Source organism: Ceratotherium simum, chromosome 5 (genome assembly GCF_057802395.1).
Source record: "Ceratotherium simum simum isolate JZ-2026a chromosome 5, ASM5780239v1, whole genome shotgun sequence".
NCBI lineage: Eukaryota > Metazoa > Chordata > Mammalia > Perissodactyla > Rhinocerotidae > Ceratotherium > Ceratotherium simum.
This window is the reverse complement of record NC_141904.1, coordinates 86,053,062-86,072,801: the sequence shown is the minus strand read 5'-3', so window position 1 is coordinate 86,072,801 and position 19,740 is coordinate 86,053,062. Positions and strand designations below refer to the sequence as shown.

Sequence of the window (19,740 nt, the reverse complement as noted above, 5' to 3'; positions counted from 1 at the left end):
ATCCAAAAACCGAAGAATACACATTCTTTTCAAACGCACATGGAACACTCTCCAGGACTGATCACATATTAGGCCACAAAACAAGTCTCCATAAATTTAAGAAGACTGAAATAATACCAAGCATCTTTTCTGACCACAACGGTACGAAACTAGAAATCAACTATAGGAAGAAAATCAGAAAAGCCACAAATATGTGGAGATTAAACAAAATGCTACTGAACAAGACTGGGTCAATGAAGAAATCAAAAATACCTGGAGACAAATGAAAATGAAAATACGACATGCCAGAATTTATGGGATACAGCAAAAGCGGTTCTAAGAGGGAAGTTTATAGCAATACAGGCCTATCTCAACAAACAAGAAAAATCTCAAATAAACAATCTAACAATGCACCTAAAGGAACTGGAAAAAGAAGAACAAACCAAGCCCAAAATCAGTAGAAGAAGGGAAATAATAAAAATCAGAGCAGAAATAAATGAAATAGAGACCAAAAAAAAAAAAATAGAAAAAATTAATAAAACCAAGAGCTGGTTCTTTGAAAAGATAAACAAAATTGACAAACTTTTAGCTAGACTCACCAAAAAAAAGGGAGAGGGCACAAATAAGTAAAATCAGAAATGAAAGAGGAGAAATTACAACAGACACCTCCGAAATACAAAAGATTATAAGAGAATAGTATGAAAAGCTATATGCCAACCAATTCGACAATCTGGAAGAAATGGATAAATTCTTAGAATCATACAACCTTCCAAAACTGGATCAAGAAGAAGTAGAGAATTTGAATAGACCAATCACCAGTAAGGAGACTGAAACAGTAATCAAACACCTCCCCCAAAATAAAAGTCCAGGACCAGATGAATTCCCTGGTGAATTCTACCAAACATTCAAAGAAGACTTAATACCTATCCTTCTCAAACTCTTCCAAAAAAGTGAGGAGAGGGGGAAGCTCCCTAACTCATTCTATGAAGCCGACATTACCCTGACACCAAAAGCAGACAAGGACAACACAAAAAAAGAAAACTACAGGTCAATATCACTGATGAACATCGATGCAAAAATCCTCAACAAAATACTAGCAAATCGCATACAACAATACGTTAAAAAGATTATACACCATGATCAAGTGGGATTTATTCCAGGTATGCAGGGATGGTTTAACATTCACAAATCAATCAACGTGATACACATTAATAAAATGAAGAATAAAAATCACATGATTATCTCAATAGATGCAGAGAAAGCATTTGACAAGATACAGCGTCCATTTATGATAAAAACTCTGAATAAAATGGGTATAGAAGGAAAGTACCTCAACATAATAAAGACCATATATGAAAAACCCACAGCTAATATCATCCTCAATGGTGAAAAACTGAAAGCTATCCCTCTAAGAACAGGAACCAGACAAGGATGCCCACTCTCACCACTCCTATTTAACATAGTACTGGAAGTCCTAGCCAGAGCAATCAGGCAAGAGAAAGAAATAAAAGGGATCCAAACTGGAAAGGAAAAAGTGAAACTCTCACTATTTGCAGATGACATGATTTTATATATAGAAAACCCTAAAGAATCCACCAGAAAACTTTTAAAAGTAATAAATGAATATGGTAAAGTTGCAGGATACAAAATCAACATACAAAAATCAGTTGCATTTCTATACACTAACAACGAAGTAGCAGAAAGAGAAATTAAGAATACCATCCCACTTACAATTGCAACAAAAAGAATAAAATACCTAGGAATAAACTTAACCAAAGAGGTGAAAGAGCTGTACACGGAAAACTATAAAACATTGCTGAAAGAAATTGAAGAAGACACAAAGAAATGGAAAGATATTCCGTGCTCTTGGATTGGAAGAATTAACATAGTTAAGATGTCCATACTTCCTAAAGCCATCTATAGAGTCAATGCAATCCCCATCAAAGTTCCAACAACATTTTTCACAGAAATAGAACAAAGAATCCTAAAATTTATTTGGAACAACAAAAGACCCCGAATAAGTAAAGGAATCCTGAGAAAAAAGAACAAAGCTGGAGGTATCACACTCCCTGATTTCAAAATATACTACAAAGCTATAGTAACCAAAACAGCATGATACTGGCACAAAAACAGACACACAGATCAATGGAACAGAATTGAAAGCCCAGAAATAAACCCACACATCTATGGACAGCTAATCTTTGACAAAGGAGCCAAGAACATACAATGGGGAAAAGAAAGTCTCTTCAACAAATGGTGTTGGGAAAACTGGACAGCCACATGCAAAAAAATGAAAGTAGACCCTTACCTTACACCATACACAAAAATTAACTCCAAATGGATTAAAGACTTGAATGTAAGACCTGAAACTATGAAACTTCTAGAAGAAAACATAGGCAGTACGCTCTTCAACATCGGTCTTAGCAACATATTTTCAAGCACCATGTCTGACCGGGCAAGAGAAACAATAGAAAAAATAAACAAATGGGACTACATCAAACTAAAAAGCTTCTGCACAGCAAAGGAAACCATCAACAAAACGAAAAGACAACCTAACAATTGGGAGAAGATATTTGCAAACCATACATCTGATAAGGGCTTAATTTCCAAAATATACAAAGAACTGATGCATCTCAACAACAAAAAAACTAACAACCCAGTTAAAAAATGGGCAAAAGACCTGAACAGACATTTCTCCAAAGAAGATATACAGATGGCCAACAGGCACATGAAAAGATGTTCAACATCATTAACTATCAGGGAAATGCAAATCAAAACTACAATGAGATATCACCTCACGCCGGTCAGAATGGCTATAATTTACAAGACAGGAAACAACATGTGTTGGAGAGGATGTGGAGAGAAAGGAACTCTCATACACTGCTGGTGGGAGTGCAAACTGGTGCAGCCACTATGGAAAACAGTATGGAGATTCCTCAAAAAATCAAGGATAGAACTACCATATGATCCAGCTATTCCACTGCTGGGTATTTATCCAAAGAACTTGAAAACACCAATGCATAAAGATACATGCATCCCTGTGTTCACTGCAGCGTTATTCACAATAGCCAAGACTTGGAAGCAACCTAAGTGCCCATCAAGGGACGAATGGATAAAGATGTGGTATATATACACAATGGAATACTACTCAGCCATAAGAAACGATGAAATCCAGCTATTTGTGACAACATGGATGGACACTGAGGGTATTACGCAAAGTGAAATAAGTCATAGGGAGAAGGTCAAATACCATATGATTTCCTTCATTAAGTAGTAGATAACAACAACAATAAACAAACACATAGGGACAGAGATTGGATTGGTGGTTACCAGAGGGGAAGGGGAGAGGGAGGAGGGTGAAAGGGATAATTCGGCACATGTATGTGGTGATGGGTTGTAATTAGTATTTGGGTGGTAAACGTGATGTAATCTATGCAGAAATAGAAGTATAATGATGTACACCTGAAATTTATACAATGTTATAAACCAATGTTACTGCAATAAACAGAAAATTAAAAAAAAAAAAAAGAGGTGAAGCCAGCCCAGTCCTATTTTTGTAGCATATGTCACCCTTTCCACTCTCCAGTGACAAACACAAAACTACCTTGAGCGCATCCAACCCGTCCTTTGGGGCATCTTTGTCATCCGCTTATAGCCATCCCTCCCCACCTATGTTATACTAAACTTAATCCAGGCCTCTTGCATGTTGTACCTTATAATGAATTTCCAACTGCTCACCCTTCCTGATGGCCGAACCATCCCTTACATCTTCCTAGAGAGCAGACTGAGATGTGAACTGGGGTGGGGAGTGACGGGTGGGTAGTATGATGGGACACGTGCATAGCTGGAGACTCGGACTAGGGAGCTTCTTTCTGGAGGACACTCCAAAGGGGCCTGTTATCCTGCGTGACCCCAAAAGACTGTTTCCCACAGTATGGCTATTGTCTGCTGCCAGGGGTATCAGGTTCACTACCAGCACAGAACTGCCAGCAGCTCTAGCCGAGAGGCCGAGGGTGAGCCGAAGGGAATCAATTTGCTTTGCTGCAGGCCTTTCAATGGTTCCTGCTTCTAGGAAAATGCTTCTGCAAATCATTTCCCAGTATATGGGTAATCTGCATTCTCAGTGTCACCTTCCTTTACATTTTCCTGCATATTTAAACAGGCTTAAATTTTATGGCTGTACTGCTTGTGATAACAGATCCATCAAGGGGGAAGGGAGCTAATGCTGGGCATGGTGGTAGGCTTGAAATAAACTTATTAGAGGTGGAGATGAAATAAAGTATAGTGTAGTGGTTAAACAAAGAACCTGAAGTCAGGCAGCTTGCTATGCGACCTTGGGCAAATTATTTAAACTCTAAGCCTCAGTTTCCCCATCTGTAATATGATTATAATAAAACTGTACTTCATAGACTGCTGTGATAGAGTCCTGTGAGGTTTAACCGAGACAATGCATGTAAGTGCTTAGCCTAACACATCGTAAATGCTCTAAGAGGGTTTGCTGTTATTACCTAATCTCTCAACCAGGCCTGCTGTGTTAGGCATACTATCCCCATTTTACAGATGAGGAAATGGTAGCACAGGTGGTACCAGGGTCAGAATCCAAACTGCCCAACTCCGGAGCTCAAGCTCTTCCTACCACTTACTGGCTGACAAGATCCCCCATGTTTTGTGACTTTCAAAGAATCAAAGGCTCTAGGCTTGACCTTCAGAAAACTAAAATTCTGGGTTTTCTACTAGTGATTATAAAACGAATGGACCTCTATCACATGAGGAGGAGGACAAAGAAACTGGTTACCAAGCTATAATCAAGGCCTGCACCAGGGCTATGAAAACAGATTGGAAGACATAGGGAGATGGTTTGGAAAAAGAATCAGCAAAAAATGATGCCCAGATTGAGAATGTGGATAGAGCAGCATGTCACGGAATCAGGAGAGAAGACTGACAGCACAACACTGTGAGCAGCCATTCTTGCCATTCCAGGCAATAAACATATCGAGTGTTTCTGTCATTAAGTTTGGGAATCCTAGCATTTCACATTCATCTCTTGGAGAGAAATAACAAGGATTAAAATGGTAGCAAAATGAACACTTTGTACTGCTGCCATTCAGAATAAGCATGTACATCACATTCCACAGACAGGAAAACAAACCAAAAAACACTTTGCACCCAGAGATAAACCAAAAACAGTTGAGCACCTTGTTTAGGTTTGGTCCCCAAAATAAATCATACCTTGAACATTTCCTGTAAGTTACCAATGTCTGGAGATAAGACTGTAGTGAATAAGATAAAGTGAAAAAAGCGTTTCCACCATGAACACACTTGGTACTCTCAGTAATATTGCAAGTTTTTCCATTTAAATAAATATATGTTGTTTTTCATTTGGCGACGCAGTCCTTGTGAGGTCTGACTCCTTCACATCCCTTTGCAAGTAAATCTCTGTTATTTTCTGTATGTTTTTGGATGAATTTTCCTTTCATATGAGCATATGAAAAGCACTGAAATTCCTGCAGTAAAGAAACTTTAGCATTTCCCAAACTTATTTGGGGGCTATACCGTTTACAAGAGCATGAATTTTGACGCCACACCTCTGCCACTTGAAAGTTGAATAACCTTGGGCAAGTCACCTCTGAGTGACTAAACTGAGGCTTAGTTTCATGATCTGTGGACTCCAGTTTCTGGATTACACGCGATGTGGCTGATACGGCCTGTAGAGCACCTAGCACATTGTAAGCCTCCCAAGAAACATCGGTCAGTTAGTACTTAAACAGAACTTACCCCTTCCCAAATTCCAACCCACTCAGAGTTCATATGCAACAACATCCTGTAGGACGCGCCTGTTTGGGAAACAGAAGTACAGCTTTCAGGTCAGACCATCTCCCGATGCAGAAGGAAAAAGCAAGATGATCCTGATTTAAGTTTCTGTTTCTGCAGTTAGATGTGAAGTTAGGGGCAAGTCTCAAGTCTTTCTGAGCATAAGGTTTCTTTATCGGTAAAAATAGACACTACACACAGCTGACATCCAATTATAAAGCATTATATAAATGTGCACTGTCTTGTGGACACATCTTAGGAGCCATAGCCAGAATTTGCTATACAGTCCACAATGACTAAGAATATCGCTCCAAGAGGGGAAACTTTATACAAATAAAAATAAACACACACACACCAGGTCTTCACAAAAGATCTTCTAGTACAAATAACGTAGTAAAATTCTTTTCTATAGACATAAGTGCACCTTTCTGACAACTGCTTAATATAAGCCACCCGGGCCTTGGATAAACTGGTTGAACAGGTAATACAGGCTAATACCAACAGAAAACTTTTTACACGGTCACTTCTCAGTTATTCATACTAATGAAAAGAAGTAACAACATAGATGATACTTAAATAAACTATTACATAATCAAACCACACAGTTTATCTTTTTTAGCAATGTTTCCCACACAAGTTCAATAGAAACCAATTACTAAAATAAAATTTGTGCTTTCCAAGTATCAGTTCAATAAGACCAGGATCCCAGCCACGAGCTTACCAAGCAATGAGGGTGTTATACGACCAAGCTATTTCTATTCAACCCGAGCAGTCACAGTGTAGCCATCCGGTTTTGAATTTTCTACAAGCATCCATTAGCGTTGGATTTCTCCAAATAAATGGGTCTCTCATTCAGATTAAGAGCATCACTTAAACCTCTTTCAGGCTGAGTTCCCTGCACTGTAAAATGGAAATAATATCTGCCTAGCAGCGTTACTGTGAAATCTAGTGACGACTATCAGAGCCTTGGAAATATGTGGGGCACTTAACAAACTTGCAGCGACTGCTACCTGCCGTTCTTCTCTTCCGCACAATTCTCACTTGCTAACTCCCTGCAAGCTTAGGTTGCAACGCGCTTCTTCAAACTCGTAGGAGACGAAGGCGGCCTGCGGGGCCCCAGCTTCTCCGAGGCCCTTATCATCGGCCCACGACCTGCTCCTGCGCAGGCAGCATCCCGTCTGGAAACGCCCTCGGCGTCCCTGTACTCAACCGCAAGCCTCCTCTTCCCGCGACACTGCGAGCCCCACGAGCCCTGCCCGCAGGGCCCGAGCCCCCCGCACGGCCCCGGACTGCACGTCCTTCCAGCCGGGCGGCCACACGCTTCACGCTCGCGGCGCGGCCCCCGCGGCCCGGCTCCGAGACACGGCCGCGCGCCGGCCGCGACGCCCCGGCCTCGCTTTCCTGGGCGGCAGGACAGGGGCTCGCGGCCCCGCGGCGCCGCGCACTGACCTGCAGGTGATCTGCTTCGTGCTCATGATGGTCAGGCTGCAGGGCCGTGGTCCCAACGCCGCCTCTCGCTCTCGCCGCCGCCGCCTGTGCCCTGCCGCTCCCGCGCGGCCGCGTCACGCCGACGCACGCCGCCTCTCCCGTGTGTCACCTTTGCAGCGCCGGCCAGAACCCTCGCCGCCGTCACAATTGGTTCCGCGCCAGGGCTAACGCAGTGCGGACCCCCAATCCCCGCATTCCCTGTCCAGTATTTCCAAGCCTCCTGGGCGGGGCCTAACTAGCAGCCCAGTCCTGCCAGTCTCGTCCCGGGTGCCGCTGCTGCTACGGGTCTGCCCCCATCACCCAGGGCATCCCGTGGCGACCTCTCGCGTCCCCAGAATCACCTCACCGCTCCAGAGGCCAAGCTCCCGCCTTCCCTCTGCGCGCCTTAATCCCCAATACCCCTACCCCCAAGCTTGCACTCCCCAGGCCCCTTTCTCAGGCCCTGCCTCACCTGTTCCCGCCAGACCGCGCCCCCCACTTAAGCAAATCCTTAGCCCTCTCCCAGCTGCTCTTTTTCCAAGTCTCGACCCCCATCCCAAGTGTTAGTCCTCGTTTTCTTTCCTGGCATTCCTCTGCTGTTCGTCTTTCGCTTCCTGTGGTGGAACCCCAAGAAGATGTTCATGACATTTCCTCTGGCTCTGTATGTCCTGCAGATCCTGCTCTCACACCTCTCTCCAGGGCCTCTTCTCTCATCTGCACCGTCGCGGTTCCAGTCTCAGCAACCGTCACTCTGTGAAAATTAATCAACAGACACCTCATTTAAAATGGAGTCGGGGGCCCAGCAGGAGAGCTCTCAAGCCCTCCCACTCGGGTCAATTGCAGACACAGCAGGGAGACGCTGGCTCCGCCACCCCAGCAGAAGGAAAGAAGATTTTCTCCGGGCCTGGCAACAGCCCAGCCAATGAGAGGCTCTCACAACTCAGCCCTGGAAAAGCCATCACCCTTAGAACTCCCAGCCATCCTCCAAGGGACTCTGTTTAGAACAGCCCCTCCCAGCTCGCCCTTCTCCTCTGTAAAAGAACGTTCCTCTGCTGTGTTCTCCAGACTTGCCTGTGGTTCACCATAGATTGCATGTCCTTAATAAACTCATTTTTTGCTGGTAAAATGACTTTTATTTTTAAGGTCAACAACTCCTTGCCTGGGCCCATGCAATAGCCTCTTAACTGGTCTTCTAGCTTCTGCTCCTACCCGCTTCTAGTCTGTTGTCACACAAACCCTGTTTTTAAAACATAAATTGGATCAAGTCGTTCACCTCCTTTAACACTTCTAATGGTTTCCCATTGCTTTTTTATTTCTCTTTAAAAGTTTTTAAAAATTGAGATATAACAAACTATAGTAAAGTGCATAAAACGCATATATGCCTCTATGAAATTTTACATATGTATACACTCATGAAACCACCACCCAGATCAGGATACACAACATTATTGACACTCCAGAGGGCTCCTTTATGCTGACTCCTGGTCAATACTTCCCAAAAGTGCTTGTTCTCACCTCTATCACCATAAATTAGTTTCAATTGCTCTTGAGCTTCATATAAATGAAATAATTCAGTATGTACTCTTTTGTCTCTCTTCTTTTGACGAACATTATATCTGTGAGATCTATCCATGTTGTTGTATATAGATGTGTGCTGTTCTCTCTTTTACTTTGCTATAAAAATATTGAGTCTTTCAATGAATAAGCATGGTATGTGCTTCCAATTACTTAGAACTTTTTAAATTTCTCTCAGAAATTTAGGGAGTTTATTGGAAAATTTGTAGTTTTCAGTATACATGTCTTCATAAATCTAATAAACTTTTTATTAGATTTATTACTAGATACCTAGTGGTTTTTTTGATGCTGTTTTAAATGATATTTTTTAAAATGTCCTAATTGTTTGTTGCTTGCTCCATGCTAAATTTATATATTAATTTTATTTTTTAATTTTTTTGTGTGTGAGGAAGATCGGCCCTGAGCTAACAATTATTGGTTTGGAGGGGGAGTGGCGAGATTACCCAGGCTTTGTTCTGCTGAGTTATTGGCACAATGGGGGATTCAGTTTGAATTAGTCTGTTCTGCTGTAGTAAAGGAAGAATTTCCATCACGATAGACTGTGTTAAAGGTGGGACTAAGAAGGAGGCAGGCCCATAATGTGGATTACTCCTGTGTACATCGTGCAATACCGAGAATTAGCTTTTCATAAAGTGGCTCCTAGATAACTTGAATCTGATTCACGTTGATTCAAATTGTTAAATCTAAATTTATTAAAAATGTAGATTTCGCAGAACTACTTGTGACCTGTTAAATCAGAATCTATCTTGGTGGAGCTCAGGAATCTGCATCTTGAGCTGCTTCTTATTCTTGTGTGCACTAGTATTTGAGAACCACTGCCCAACAAGAGAACTGAAATAGCTTCCACTTGAAAGCTGAGTCTGCCTGTGATTACAAAATAAGCTCAGATCTGAGAGCCAGTTTCAATCTTCTCTTCCAAATGAGAAAAGCCAAGGATAGAAAATTCTAGGATTTAAATTGTCATAATGCTGGCTGAAACAGATGATGACAGAGCTCAGATAATCAAGGCTAGAAAAAGAAGAAAGCAGGACAGGCTTAATTTGGACACAAAAACTCCTCAAAACTTTTTTTTTTTGGTGAGGAAGATCGACCCTGAGCTAACATCTGCCAATCCTCCTCTTTTTTTGCTGAGGAAGACTGGCCCTGGGCTAACATCTACTTCCTCTACTTTATATGGGACGCCGCCACAGCATGGCTTGACAAGCGGGGTGGTGCGACGGTTCGCGCCAGGGAGCCGAACCTGTGAACCCCGGGCCGCTGCAGCGGAGCACATGCACTTAACTGTTTGCGCCACTGGGCCGGCCCCTATATATTAATTTTAATGGTTTTTTTGTTGATTGTTTTGGATTTTCTACACACACAATCATGCCATCAGCAAATAATGACAATTTTACTTCATTTGCAATCTTCCTATCTTTTCTTTCTTTTTCTTGCCTCATTACACTGCTGAGAACCTTCAGTGTAACCTTAAATAGAAGTGGTAATAGTGGACTTCCTTGTCTTGTTCCTAATTCAGGGAAAGTATTTAATATTTCACCATTAATTAAAATGTTAGCCAGGGGCCAGTCCAGTGGCATAGTGGTTAGGTTCACATGCTCTGCTTCAGGGGCCTAGGGTTCGAAAGTTTGAATTCCGGGTGTGGGCCGATGCACCACTCATCAAGCCATGCTGTGGTGACATCCCACATACAAAATAGAAGAAGATAGGCACGGATGTTAGCTCAGGGCCAATCTTCCTCAGCAAAAAGAGGAAGATTGGCAACAGATGTTAGCTCAGGGCCAGTCTTCCTCACACACACACAAAAAGGGTTAGCCATGGAGTTTTTGATGCTATCCATTATCAAATTAAAGAAGTTTCTTTCTTTTTCTTAGCATTTTTATCATGAACATGTCTTATTTTTTATGAAATCCTTTTTTCCCATCTATTGAAAAAGCCATATTGTTTTATCCTTTGTTCTATTCACGTGTTGAATTATATTGATTGATTTTTGAATGTTAAACCAACCTTGATTCCCTCAGATATCCCATGGCCATGACATTTTATTCTTTCTATAAATCTTCAGATTCTATTTGTTAATATTGTGTTTAGGAGTTTTGCATCCTTGTTCATGAGAGATATTAGTATGGGGTGTTCCTTTTTGTAATGTCCATGTCAGGTTTTGGTATCTGAGATATGCTGGCCTTGTAAAATGAGTTTGGAAGTCTTCCCTCTTTTTTATTCTCTGGGAAAAAATTTGTGTAATGTAGGGTTTATTTCCCTCTTAAATATTGGAAGAATTTACCATTGAAGACATCTCAGCCTGCAGTTTACTTTATATGGAAATTTTTAATTAAAGATTTAATTGTTGTATTACATAAATGATTAATCAGATTTCATTTTCCTGTGTCAGCTTTGGGAAGCTCTTTTTTTTTTCAAATAAATTAGTCTATTTCACCTAAATTATTAAATTTATTGTCACAAAGTTGTTCATAATATCTTTTTTAAATGTCTGTAGGATCTGCAATGATGTCTCCTTTCATTATTGATAATAACAATTGATGTTTTACCTCTTTTTTATCAGTCAGTAGAAATTTACTAATTTTGTTAATCTTTTCAATGGACAAGATTTTGCCCTTGCTCATTTTCTCTATCATACATGTGTTTTCCATTTCACTGATTTCTGCTCATGTCTTTGCTATTTCCTTTTACTATGTTCTTTGAATTGAAATTGCTCTTGTTTTCTTGCTTTTTGAGATAGAAGTTTAGATCACCAATTTTTTTTTTAATTGAGGTCATAATAGTTTATAATATTGTGAAGTTTCAGTTGTACATTATTATTTGTCAGTCGCCACATATATGTGCCCCTTCACTCCTTGTGCCGACACCCAACCCCATTCCCTTCTGGTCACCACTAATCTATTCTCTTTGTCCATGTGTTTGTTTATCTTCCACATACAAGTGAAATCATGCGGTGTTTGTTTTTCTATGTCTGGCTTATTTCGCTTAATACCCTCAAGGTCCATCCATGTTGTTGCAAATGGGACAATTTTTTTTATGGCTGAGTAGTATTCCATTGTATATATATACCATATCTTCTTTATCCACTCATCAGTCGATGGGCACTTGGGTTGCTTCCTCTTCTTGGCTATTGTGAATAATGCTGCAATGAACATGGGGGTTCATAAGTCTCTTTGAATCGTTGATTTCAAGTTCTTTGGATAAATACCCAGCAGTGGGAGAGCTGGGTCATATGGTATTTTATTTTTAATTGTTTGAGAAATATCCATACTGTTTTCCATAGTGGCTGCACCAGCTTGTATTCCCACCAGCAGTGTATGAGGGCTCCCTTTTCTCCACAATCTCTCCAACATTTATCATCTTTTGTCTTAGTGATTATAGCCATTTTAACAGGTGTCAGGTGATAGCTCAATGTAGTTTTGATTTGCATTTCCATGATGATTAGTAATGTTGAACATCTTTTCATGTGCCTATTGGCCATCTGTATATCTTCTTTGGAAAAATGTCTGTTCATATCCTCTGCCCATTTTTTGATTGGGTTGTTTGTTTTGTTGTTGAATTGTGTGAGTTTTGTTGTTGTTGTTGTTGTTGTTGTTTTGGTGAGGAAGATTAGCCCTGAGCCAACATCTGTTGCCAATCCTCCTCTTTTTCCTGAGGAAGATTGGCCCTGGGCTAACATCCGTGCCCATCTTCCTCTACTTTACATGGAATGCTGCCACAGCATGTCTTGATAAGCCATGCGCCCGTCTGCGCCCAGGATCTGAACATGCAAACCCCAGGACGCCGAAGCGGAGCATGCAAACTTAACTGCTATGCCACTGGGCCGGCCCCGTGTGAGTTCTTTATATATTTTGGAGATTAACCCCTTGTCGGATATATGATTTGCAAATATTTTCTTCCAGTTGGTGGGTTGTCTTTTCGTTTTGTTCCTGGTTTCCTTTCTCTTGCAAAAGCTCTTTAGTCTGATGAAGCCTAATTTTTTTACTTTTTCTTTTGTTTCCCTTACTAGAGTAGACATGATATTCAAAAAGATGCTTCTAAGACCGATGTCAAAGAGTGTATTGCTTATCTTTTCTTCTAGGAGTTTTATAGTTTCACATCTTACCTTCAAGTCTTTAATCCATTTTGAGTTCATTTTTGTGTATGGTGAAAAATAATGGTCTACTTTCATTCTTTTGCATGTGGCTGTCCAGTTTTCCCAGCACCATTTATTGAAGAGACTTTCCTTTCTCCATTGTATGTTCTTAGCTCCTTTGTCGAAGATTAGCTGTCTGTAGATGTGTGGTTTTATTTCTGGGATTTCAATTCTCTTCCATTGATCTGTTTGCCTGTTTTTGTATCAGTACCATGCTGTTTTGATTACTACAGCTTTGTAGTACATTTTGAAGTCAGAGATTGTGATGCCCCCAGCTTTGTTCTTTTTTCTCAGGATTGCTTTAGCTTCTCAGGTTCTTTTGTTGCCCCATATAAATTTTAGGATTCTTTGTTCTATTTCTGTGAAGAATGTCATTGGGATTCTGTTTGGGATTGCATTGAATCTATAGATTGCTTTAGGTAGTATGGACATTTTAACTATGTTTATTCTTCCAATCAATATGCATGGAATATCTTTCCATTTCTTTATGTCATCATCAATTTCTTTCAATAATGTCCTATAGTTTTCATTGTATAGGTCTTTCACCTCCTTGGTTAAATTTATTCCTAGATATTTTATTCTTTTTGTTGCAATTGTAAATGGGATTGTATTCTTGAGTTCCCTTTCTGTTAGTTCATTATTGGAGTATAGAAATGCAACTGATTTTAGTAAGTTGATTTTGTACCCTGCAACTTTGCTGTAGTTGTTGATTATTTTTAATGGTTTTCTGATGGATTCTTCAGAGTTTTCTATATATAAAATCATGTTGTCTGCAAACAGCAAGAGTTTCACTTCTTCATTGTCAATTTGGATACCATTTATTTTGTTTTCTTGCCTAATTGCTTTGGCCAAAACCTCCAGGACTATGTTGAATAAGAGTGGCGAGGGTGGGCACCCTTGTCTTGTTCCTGTTCTCAGAGGGATGGCTTTCAGCTTCTCCCCATTGAGTATGACATTGGCTGTGGGTTTGTCATATATGGCCTTTATTATGTTGAGCTACTTTCCTTCTATACCCATTTTATTGAGAGTTTTTATCATAAATGAATGTTGGATCTTGTCAAATGCTTTCTCTGCATCTACTGAGATGATCATGTGGTTTTTTTCCTCATTTTGTTAATGTGGTGTATCACATTGATTGATTTGTGGATGTTGAACCATCATTGCATCCCTGATACAAATCCCACTTGATCATGGTGTATGATCCTTTTAATGTATTTTTGTATTCGGTTTGCCAATGTTTTGTTGAGGATTTTTGCATCTATGTTCATCAGTGATATTGGCCTGTAATTTTCCTTCTTTGTGTTGTCCTTGTCTGGCTTTGGGATCGGTGATATTGACCTCATAAAATGTGTTGGGAAGTGTTCCATCTTCTTCAATTTTTTGGAATAGTTTGAGAAAGATAGATATTAAGTCTTCTTTCAATGTTTGGTAGAATTCTCCAGAGAAGCCATCTGGTCCTGGACTTTTATTTTTTGGGAGGTTTTTGATTACTGTTTCAATCTCTTTACTTGTGATTAGTCTATCCAGATTCTCTATTTCTTCTTGATTCAGTTTTGGGAGGTTGTATGAGTCTAAGACTTTATCCATTTCTTCTAGGTTGTCCAATTTGTTTGCATATAGTTTTTCATAGTATTCTCTTATAATCTTTTGTATTTCTGTGGTATCCGTTGCAATTTCTCCTCTTTCATTTCTAATTTTATTTTTTGAGCCTTCTCTCTCTTTTTCTTAGTGAGTCTGGCTAAGGGTTTGTCAATTTTGTTTATCTTGTCAAAGAACCAGCTCTTTGTTTCATTGATCCTTTCTACTGGTTTTTGGGTTTCAATTTCATTTATTTCTGCTCTAATTTTTATTATTTCTCTCCTTCTGCTGACTTTGGGCTTTGTCTGTTCTTCTTTTTCTAGTTCTGTGAGGTGTAGTTTAAGATTGCTTATTTGAGATTTTTCTTGTTTGTTAAGGTGGGCCTGTATTTCTATGAATTTCCCTCTTAGGACCACCTTTGCTGAATCCCATATGAGTTGGTATGGTGTATTTTCATTTTCATTTTTCTCCAGATATTTTTTGAGTTATCCTTTAATTTCTTCATTGATCCATTGGCCAATTGGTTGTTCAGTAGCATGTTGTTTACTCTCTACATCTTTGTCACTGTCCCACCTTTTTTCTTGTAGTTGATTTCTAGTTTCACAGCATTATGGTTGGAAAAGATGCTTTGTATGATTTCAATCTTCTTAAATTTAGTAAGGCTTGCCTTGTTTCCCAATATATGGTCTATCTTTGAGAATGTTCCATGTGCACTTGAGAAGAATGTGTAATCTGCTGTTTTGGATTGAGTGTTCTATATTTATCTATTAAGTCTATCTCATCTAGTTTGTCATTTAATTCCACTATTTCCTTGTTGACTTTCTGACTGGATGATCTATCAATTGATGTAAGTGGGGTGTTAAGGTCCCCTGCTATTATTGTGTTGCTGTGAATATCACCTTTTAGGTCTATTAATAGTTGCTTTATGTACTTTGGTGCTCCTGTGATGGGTGCATATATAAGTGTTATGTCCTATTGGTAGAGTGTCCCTTTTGTCATTATATACTGTCCCTCTTTGTCTCTCATTGCCTTTTTAATCTTGAAGTCTATTTTGTCTAATATAAGTATGGCAACACCTGCTTTCTTTCATTTGCCATTAGCTTGGAGTATCATCTTCCATCCCTTCACTGTGAGCCTGTGTTTGTCTTTAGAGCTGAGATGTGTTTCCAGGAGGCAGCATATTGTTGGGTCTTGTTTTTTAATCCATCACGCCACTCTGTGTCTTTTGATTGGAGAATTCAATCCATTTACATTTAGAGTGATTATTGATGCTGCCATTTTATCACTTGTTTTCTGGTGGTTCTGTATTTCCTTTGTTTCTCTCCCGTGTATTTAGGACTGCCAATTCAATTTGGTGTTTCTCTGTGATGGTTTTCTCATTATTTATCATTTGTGTCTCTGTTGTGATTTTTTGTTTAGTGGTTACTGTGCAATTTGTATAAAAGATCTCATAGATGAGATAGTCTGTTTTCTGATAGCCTCTCATTTACTTAGTCTAAACAATTTCCATCTCTTTCCTCTTCCCTGTCTAAGTTATTGTTGTCACAACTTATCCCATTTTGTGTTGTGAGTTTGTGGTCAAAATGCAGTGATTATAGTTATTTTTTATGTTTTTCTTCTCTTTATCTTTAATGTTGTAATTAAGTGTTTGCTAACTTGTTCTGATAGCCCGAATTTTCTAATTTTCTGATCTCCTTGCTCAAGATTTTGTAAACTCTTTCTTTTTTTTCTTTTCAAGTGTGAGGGCCTCCTTGACCATTTCTTGTAGAGGGGGTCTTGTGGCAGTGAACTCCCTCAGCTTTTGTTTATCTGGGGAAGTTTTTATTTCTCCATTGTATCTGAAGGATAGTTTCACTGGATAGAGTATTCTCGGCTGAAATTTTTTGGCTTTCAGAATTTTGACTATATCGTTCCACTCTCTCCTAGCCTGTAAGATTTCTGCTGAGAAACCAGCTGAAAGCCTGATAGGGGTTCCCTTATAGGTTATTTTCTTCTGCCTTGCTGCCCTTAATATGTTTTCTTTGTTGTTGACTTTTGCCAGATTTACTAACATTAGCCTTGGAGAAGGTCTTTTTATGTTGATGTAATTAGGAGTTCTACCTGCTTCTTTTACTTATAATTCCAGCTCCTTCCCCAGGTTTGGGAAGTTCTCAGCTAGTATTTCTTTGAACAAGCTCTCTACTCCTTTCTCCTCCTCTTCTCCTTCTGGAATACCTATAATCCTTATGTTGCATTTCCTAATTGAGTCAGATATTTCTTGGAGAATTTCTTCTTTTTAGTCTTAGTTCTCTCTCCTCCTCCATCTGAAGCATTTCTATATTTCTGCCCTCTAGACTGCTAATTCTGTCCTCCATAATATCAGCTCTGTTATTTAAGGACTCCAGATTTTTCTTTACCTCATTCATCGTGTTTTTCATCTCTAACATTTCTGATTGGTTTTTATTTATAGTTGCAATCTCTTTGGTGAAATAGTCTTTCTTCTCATTAATTTTATTCCTGATTTCATTGAACTGTCTTTCTGAGTTTTCTGGTAACTCATTGAGTGTTTTTTTATGATAGCTATTTTGAATTCTCTGTCATTTAGATTGTAAATTTCTATGCCTTCAGGATTGATTTCTGGGTGCTTGTCATTTTCCTTCTGGTCTGGAGTATTAACATACTCCTTCATACTATTTTTTGGGTGTGATATGTGCCTTCACAAAGTGGTAGTATCTGGTTGCAGATTCCACCTACGACAACTGGGGGGGGGGGGTGCGTCAGGAGCTGTGTGTTCTGAGCTCACCACGATCCCAGGCAGCTGTGCCTGTCCTTTGGAAGCTATGCTGACAGAGCCTGTCTGCACTTGCCCGCTGGCCACCACTGCGTTACACACTGTATGCGCCGGCACTCTGGTGGGGTCTCTTGCTCTAGCTGACAGGCCAAGCTGGGGCATCAGGTAGGGGGAGCGGTGCTTTCTTTCACGTGCAATTCTGGGGGGGGGGGTCCCACTTTGTCCTGGCTATCTGCCCTCCTGGGCTGCTTGGCTTCACGAATATGCCCCCACATTTGCTTAGCCTCCTTGGTGTGGAGCTTTCCCACAGGCTGGGAGGCAAATTGGAGAGCAAAGGTATTTCCATGGAGGACTGCTCCCTCCCCTGTCTCCTCTCGAGCTACACTTGGTCCTGTGCCCTATGTTGCTGCAGTTGGGGGAGGGAGAGGATATCCCTTACCTTCTTCCATTGCCTCCTGGAGGGTCCAGTACCTCCACCTTCTGATGGCTGCGTGGGTCTCTCAGATGTCTATTGTGTTGTGTGTGTGTCCTCTGTTGCTTTATCAATGTCCTTTTTGTTGTATCTTAGTGGGGAGAGTTTAAGGGAAGAGCTCTCTCCACCATGATGCTTATGTCACTCCTAGATCACCAATTTTCAAATATTCTTCTTTAAGTATTTAAACCTGTAATTTTCCTTCTAAGTGCCTTTTACTTGTATTCCACAAGTTTTTATGTCATATTTTTCTTACCATTTGGTTCAAAATATTTTCTTATTTCCATTGTTTTTCATTCTTTGACCCATACATTATTTAGAAGTGTGCTGCTTAATTTCCAAACAACTGAGGATTTTCTAGTGTAATCCCATTGTGGAACTGTCTATTCTCCTTTTAGTTTGGTCAAAATTTGATTTATATATTTTTGAAGCTATTTTTAGGTTCAAACACATTTAAGATTGCTTTATCTTCTCTTGTGTCAACACATTATCTCTGAGAAATGTCCCTCTTTGTACTAGTTGCACATGTGAATCAGGTCAGTGTTATATCAGTAAAAGAATATATTCACCACAATATTGTGCACATAATACACTATATAAAGAATGTGTATAAAAGATGTTTCTAAGAATGCATTTGTTCATTGCATCAGGGTAGTATTTTCAGTGAAAGAATGTGATGACCACGCTGTGGTGCGTGCGTGTAATATGCTATGTAAAAACACATGTATAAAAGATGTTTCTTAGAGTGCTAGTTAAAAAAGAGAATTTTCCCTCTTTATCTCTAGAAATTCTTCTAGTTTTAAAGTGTATTTTGGGGGCTGGCCCTGTGGCTTGGCGGTTAAGTGTGCGCTCTCCGCTGCTGGCGGCCTGGGTTCAGATCCCGGTCATGCACCGACGCACCACTTCTCCGGCCATACTGAGGCCGCGTCCCACATACAGCAACTAGAAGGATGTGCAGCTATGACATACAACTATCTACTGGGGCTTTGGGGGAAAAAGTAAATAAATGAAATTAAAGTGTATTTTGTCTGATATTAATACAATCGTATTAGCTTTCTTTCAGATAGTGTTTGCATGGTATATCTCTTTCTATCCTCTTATTTTCGACTTACATAGTATTTTTATATCTAAACTGTACCTCTTGTAAATGGCATATAATTCATTAATTTTAAAATTCAGTCTGATAATCTTTGTTTTTGAATTGGATTATTTACTCCACTTAAATGCAATATTGTTGGATTTAAATTTACCATCTTGCTATTAATTTTCCATTCATATCATCTGTTATTTGTTCTTTATTTCTCCTTTCTTACATTCCTTTGGATTAAATATTTTCCATTATTCCATATTTTTCTTTATTCGTTATACACGTTTAATTATATAAATAATTATTCTTTTAGTGATTACCCTAGAGATTACAACATGCATCTATGACTTATTAGAGTATATTAGTATTATCACCACTTTCTCAACAATGCAAAAAGCCCATGATGGCTTAACTCCATTTACTTTCCTCTCCCATTTTATGCTATTATTATCATATATTTTAATTCTGCATATGTTTAATCCCAACAACATATTGTAATGAATGTTGTTTTAAAATTTGGTGTTCTTCATTTCAACCATTCTGTATTTCCATCTGGGATCATTTTTAATCAGCCGAAGAACTCTTTTAGTATTTCTTATACTGAAGATCTTCTAAGAATTAATTTTCTCAGCTTTTATTATTTGAGAAAGTATTCACCTCTCTTTTAAAATATGCTTTTTATTTTAAAATAATTTTAGATTTACAGAAAAGTTGTGAAGATAGTATAGACCTCCTATATACTCCATGCTCAGTTTCTCCTATTATTAATATCTTATATCAGTATAGCATATATGTCATCATTAATGAAACATTAATATATTATTATAAAGTCCATAGTTTATTCAGATTTCCTTAGTTTATACCTTTTT

The 19,740-nt window shown here is 39.3% G+C and overlaps 1 protein-coding gene across 2 annotated transcripts in view; it reads right to left on the bottom strand.

Moving 5' to 3' along the window:
* Positions 1-7,372, bottom strand: part of MKRN2 (makorin ring finger protein 2) — a 36,251-nt gene extending 28,879 nt beyond the window's left edge. The window contains exons 1-2 of one of the 2 annotated variants that reach the window (XM_087431538.1): positions 7,240-7,348; positions 5,755-5,813 (exon numbers count right to left, since the gene is read on the bottom strand). Coding sequence is in view for 1 of the 2 variants with exons in the window: in XM_004443152.3 (XP_004443209.1) it covers positions 7,240-7,265 (26 nt within the window). In the remaining variant the exon portion in view is untranslated. Of the gene's footprint in view, positions 1-5,754; positions 5,814-7,239 lie in introns of both variants that reach the window. The other variant, XM_004443152.3, reaches the window with a different exon arrangement.
* Positions 7,373-19,740: the final 12,368 nt, after the last annotated feature.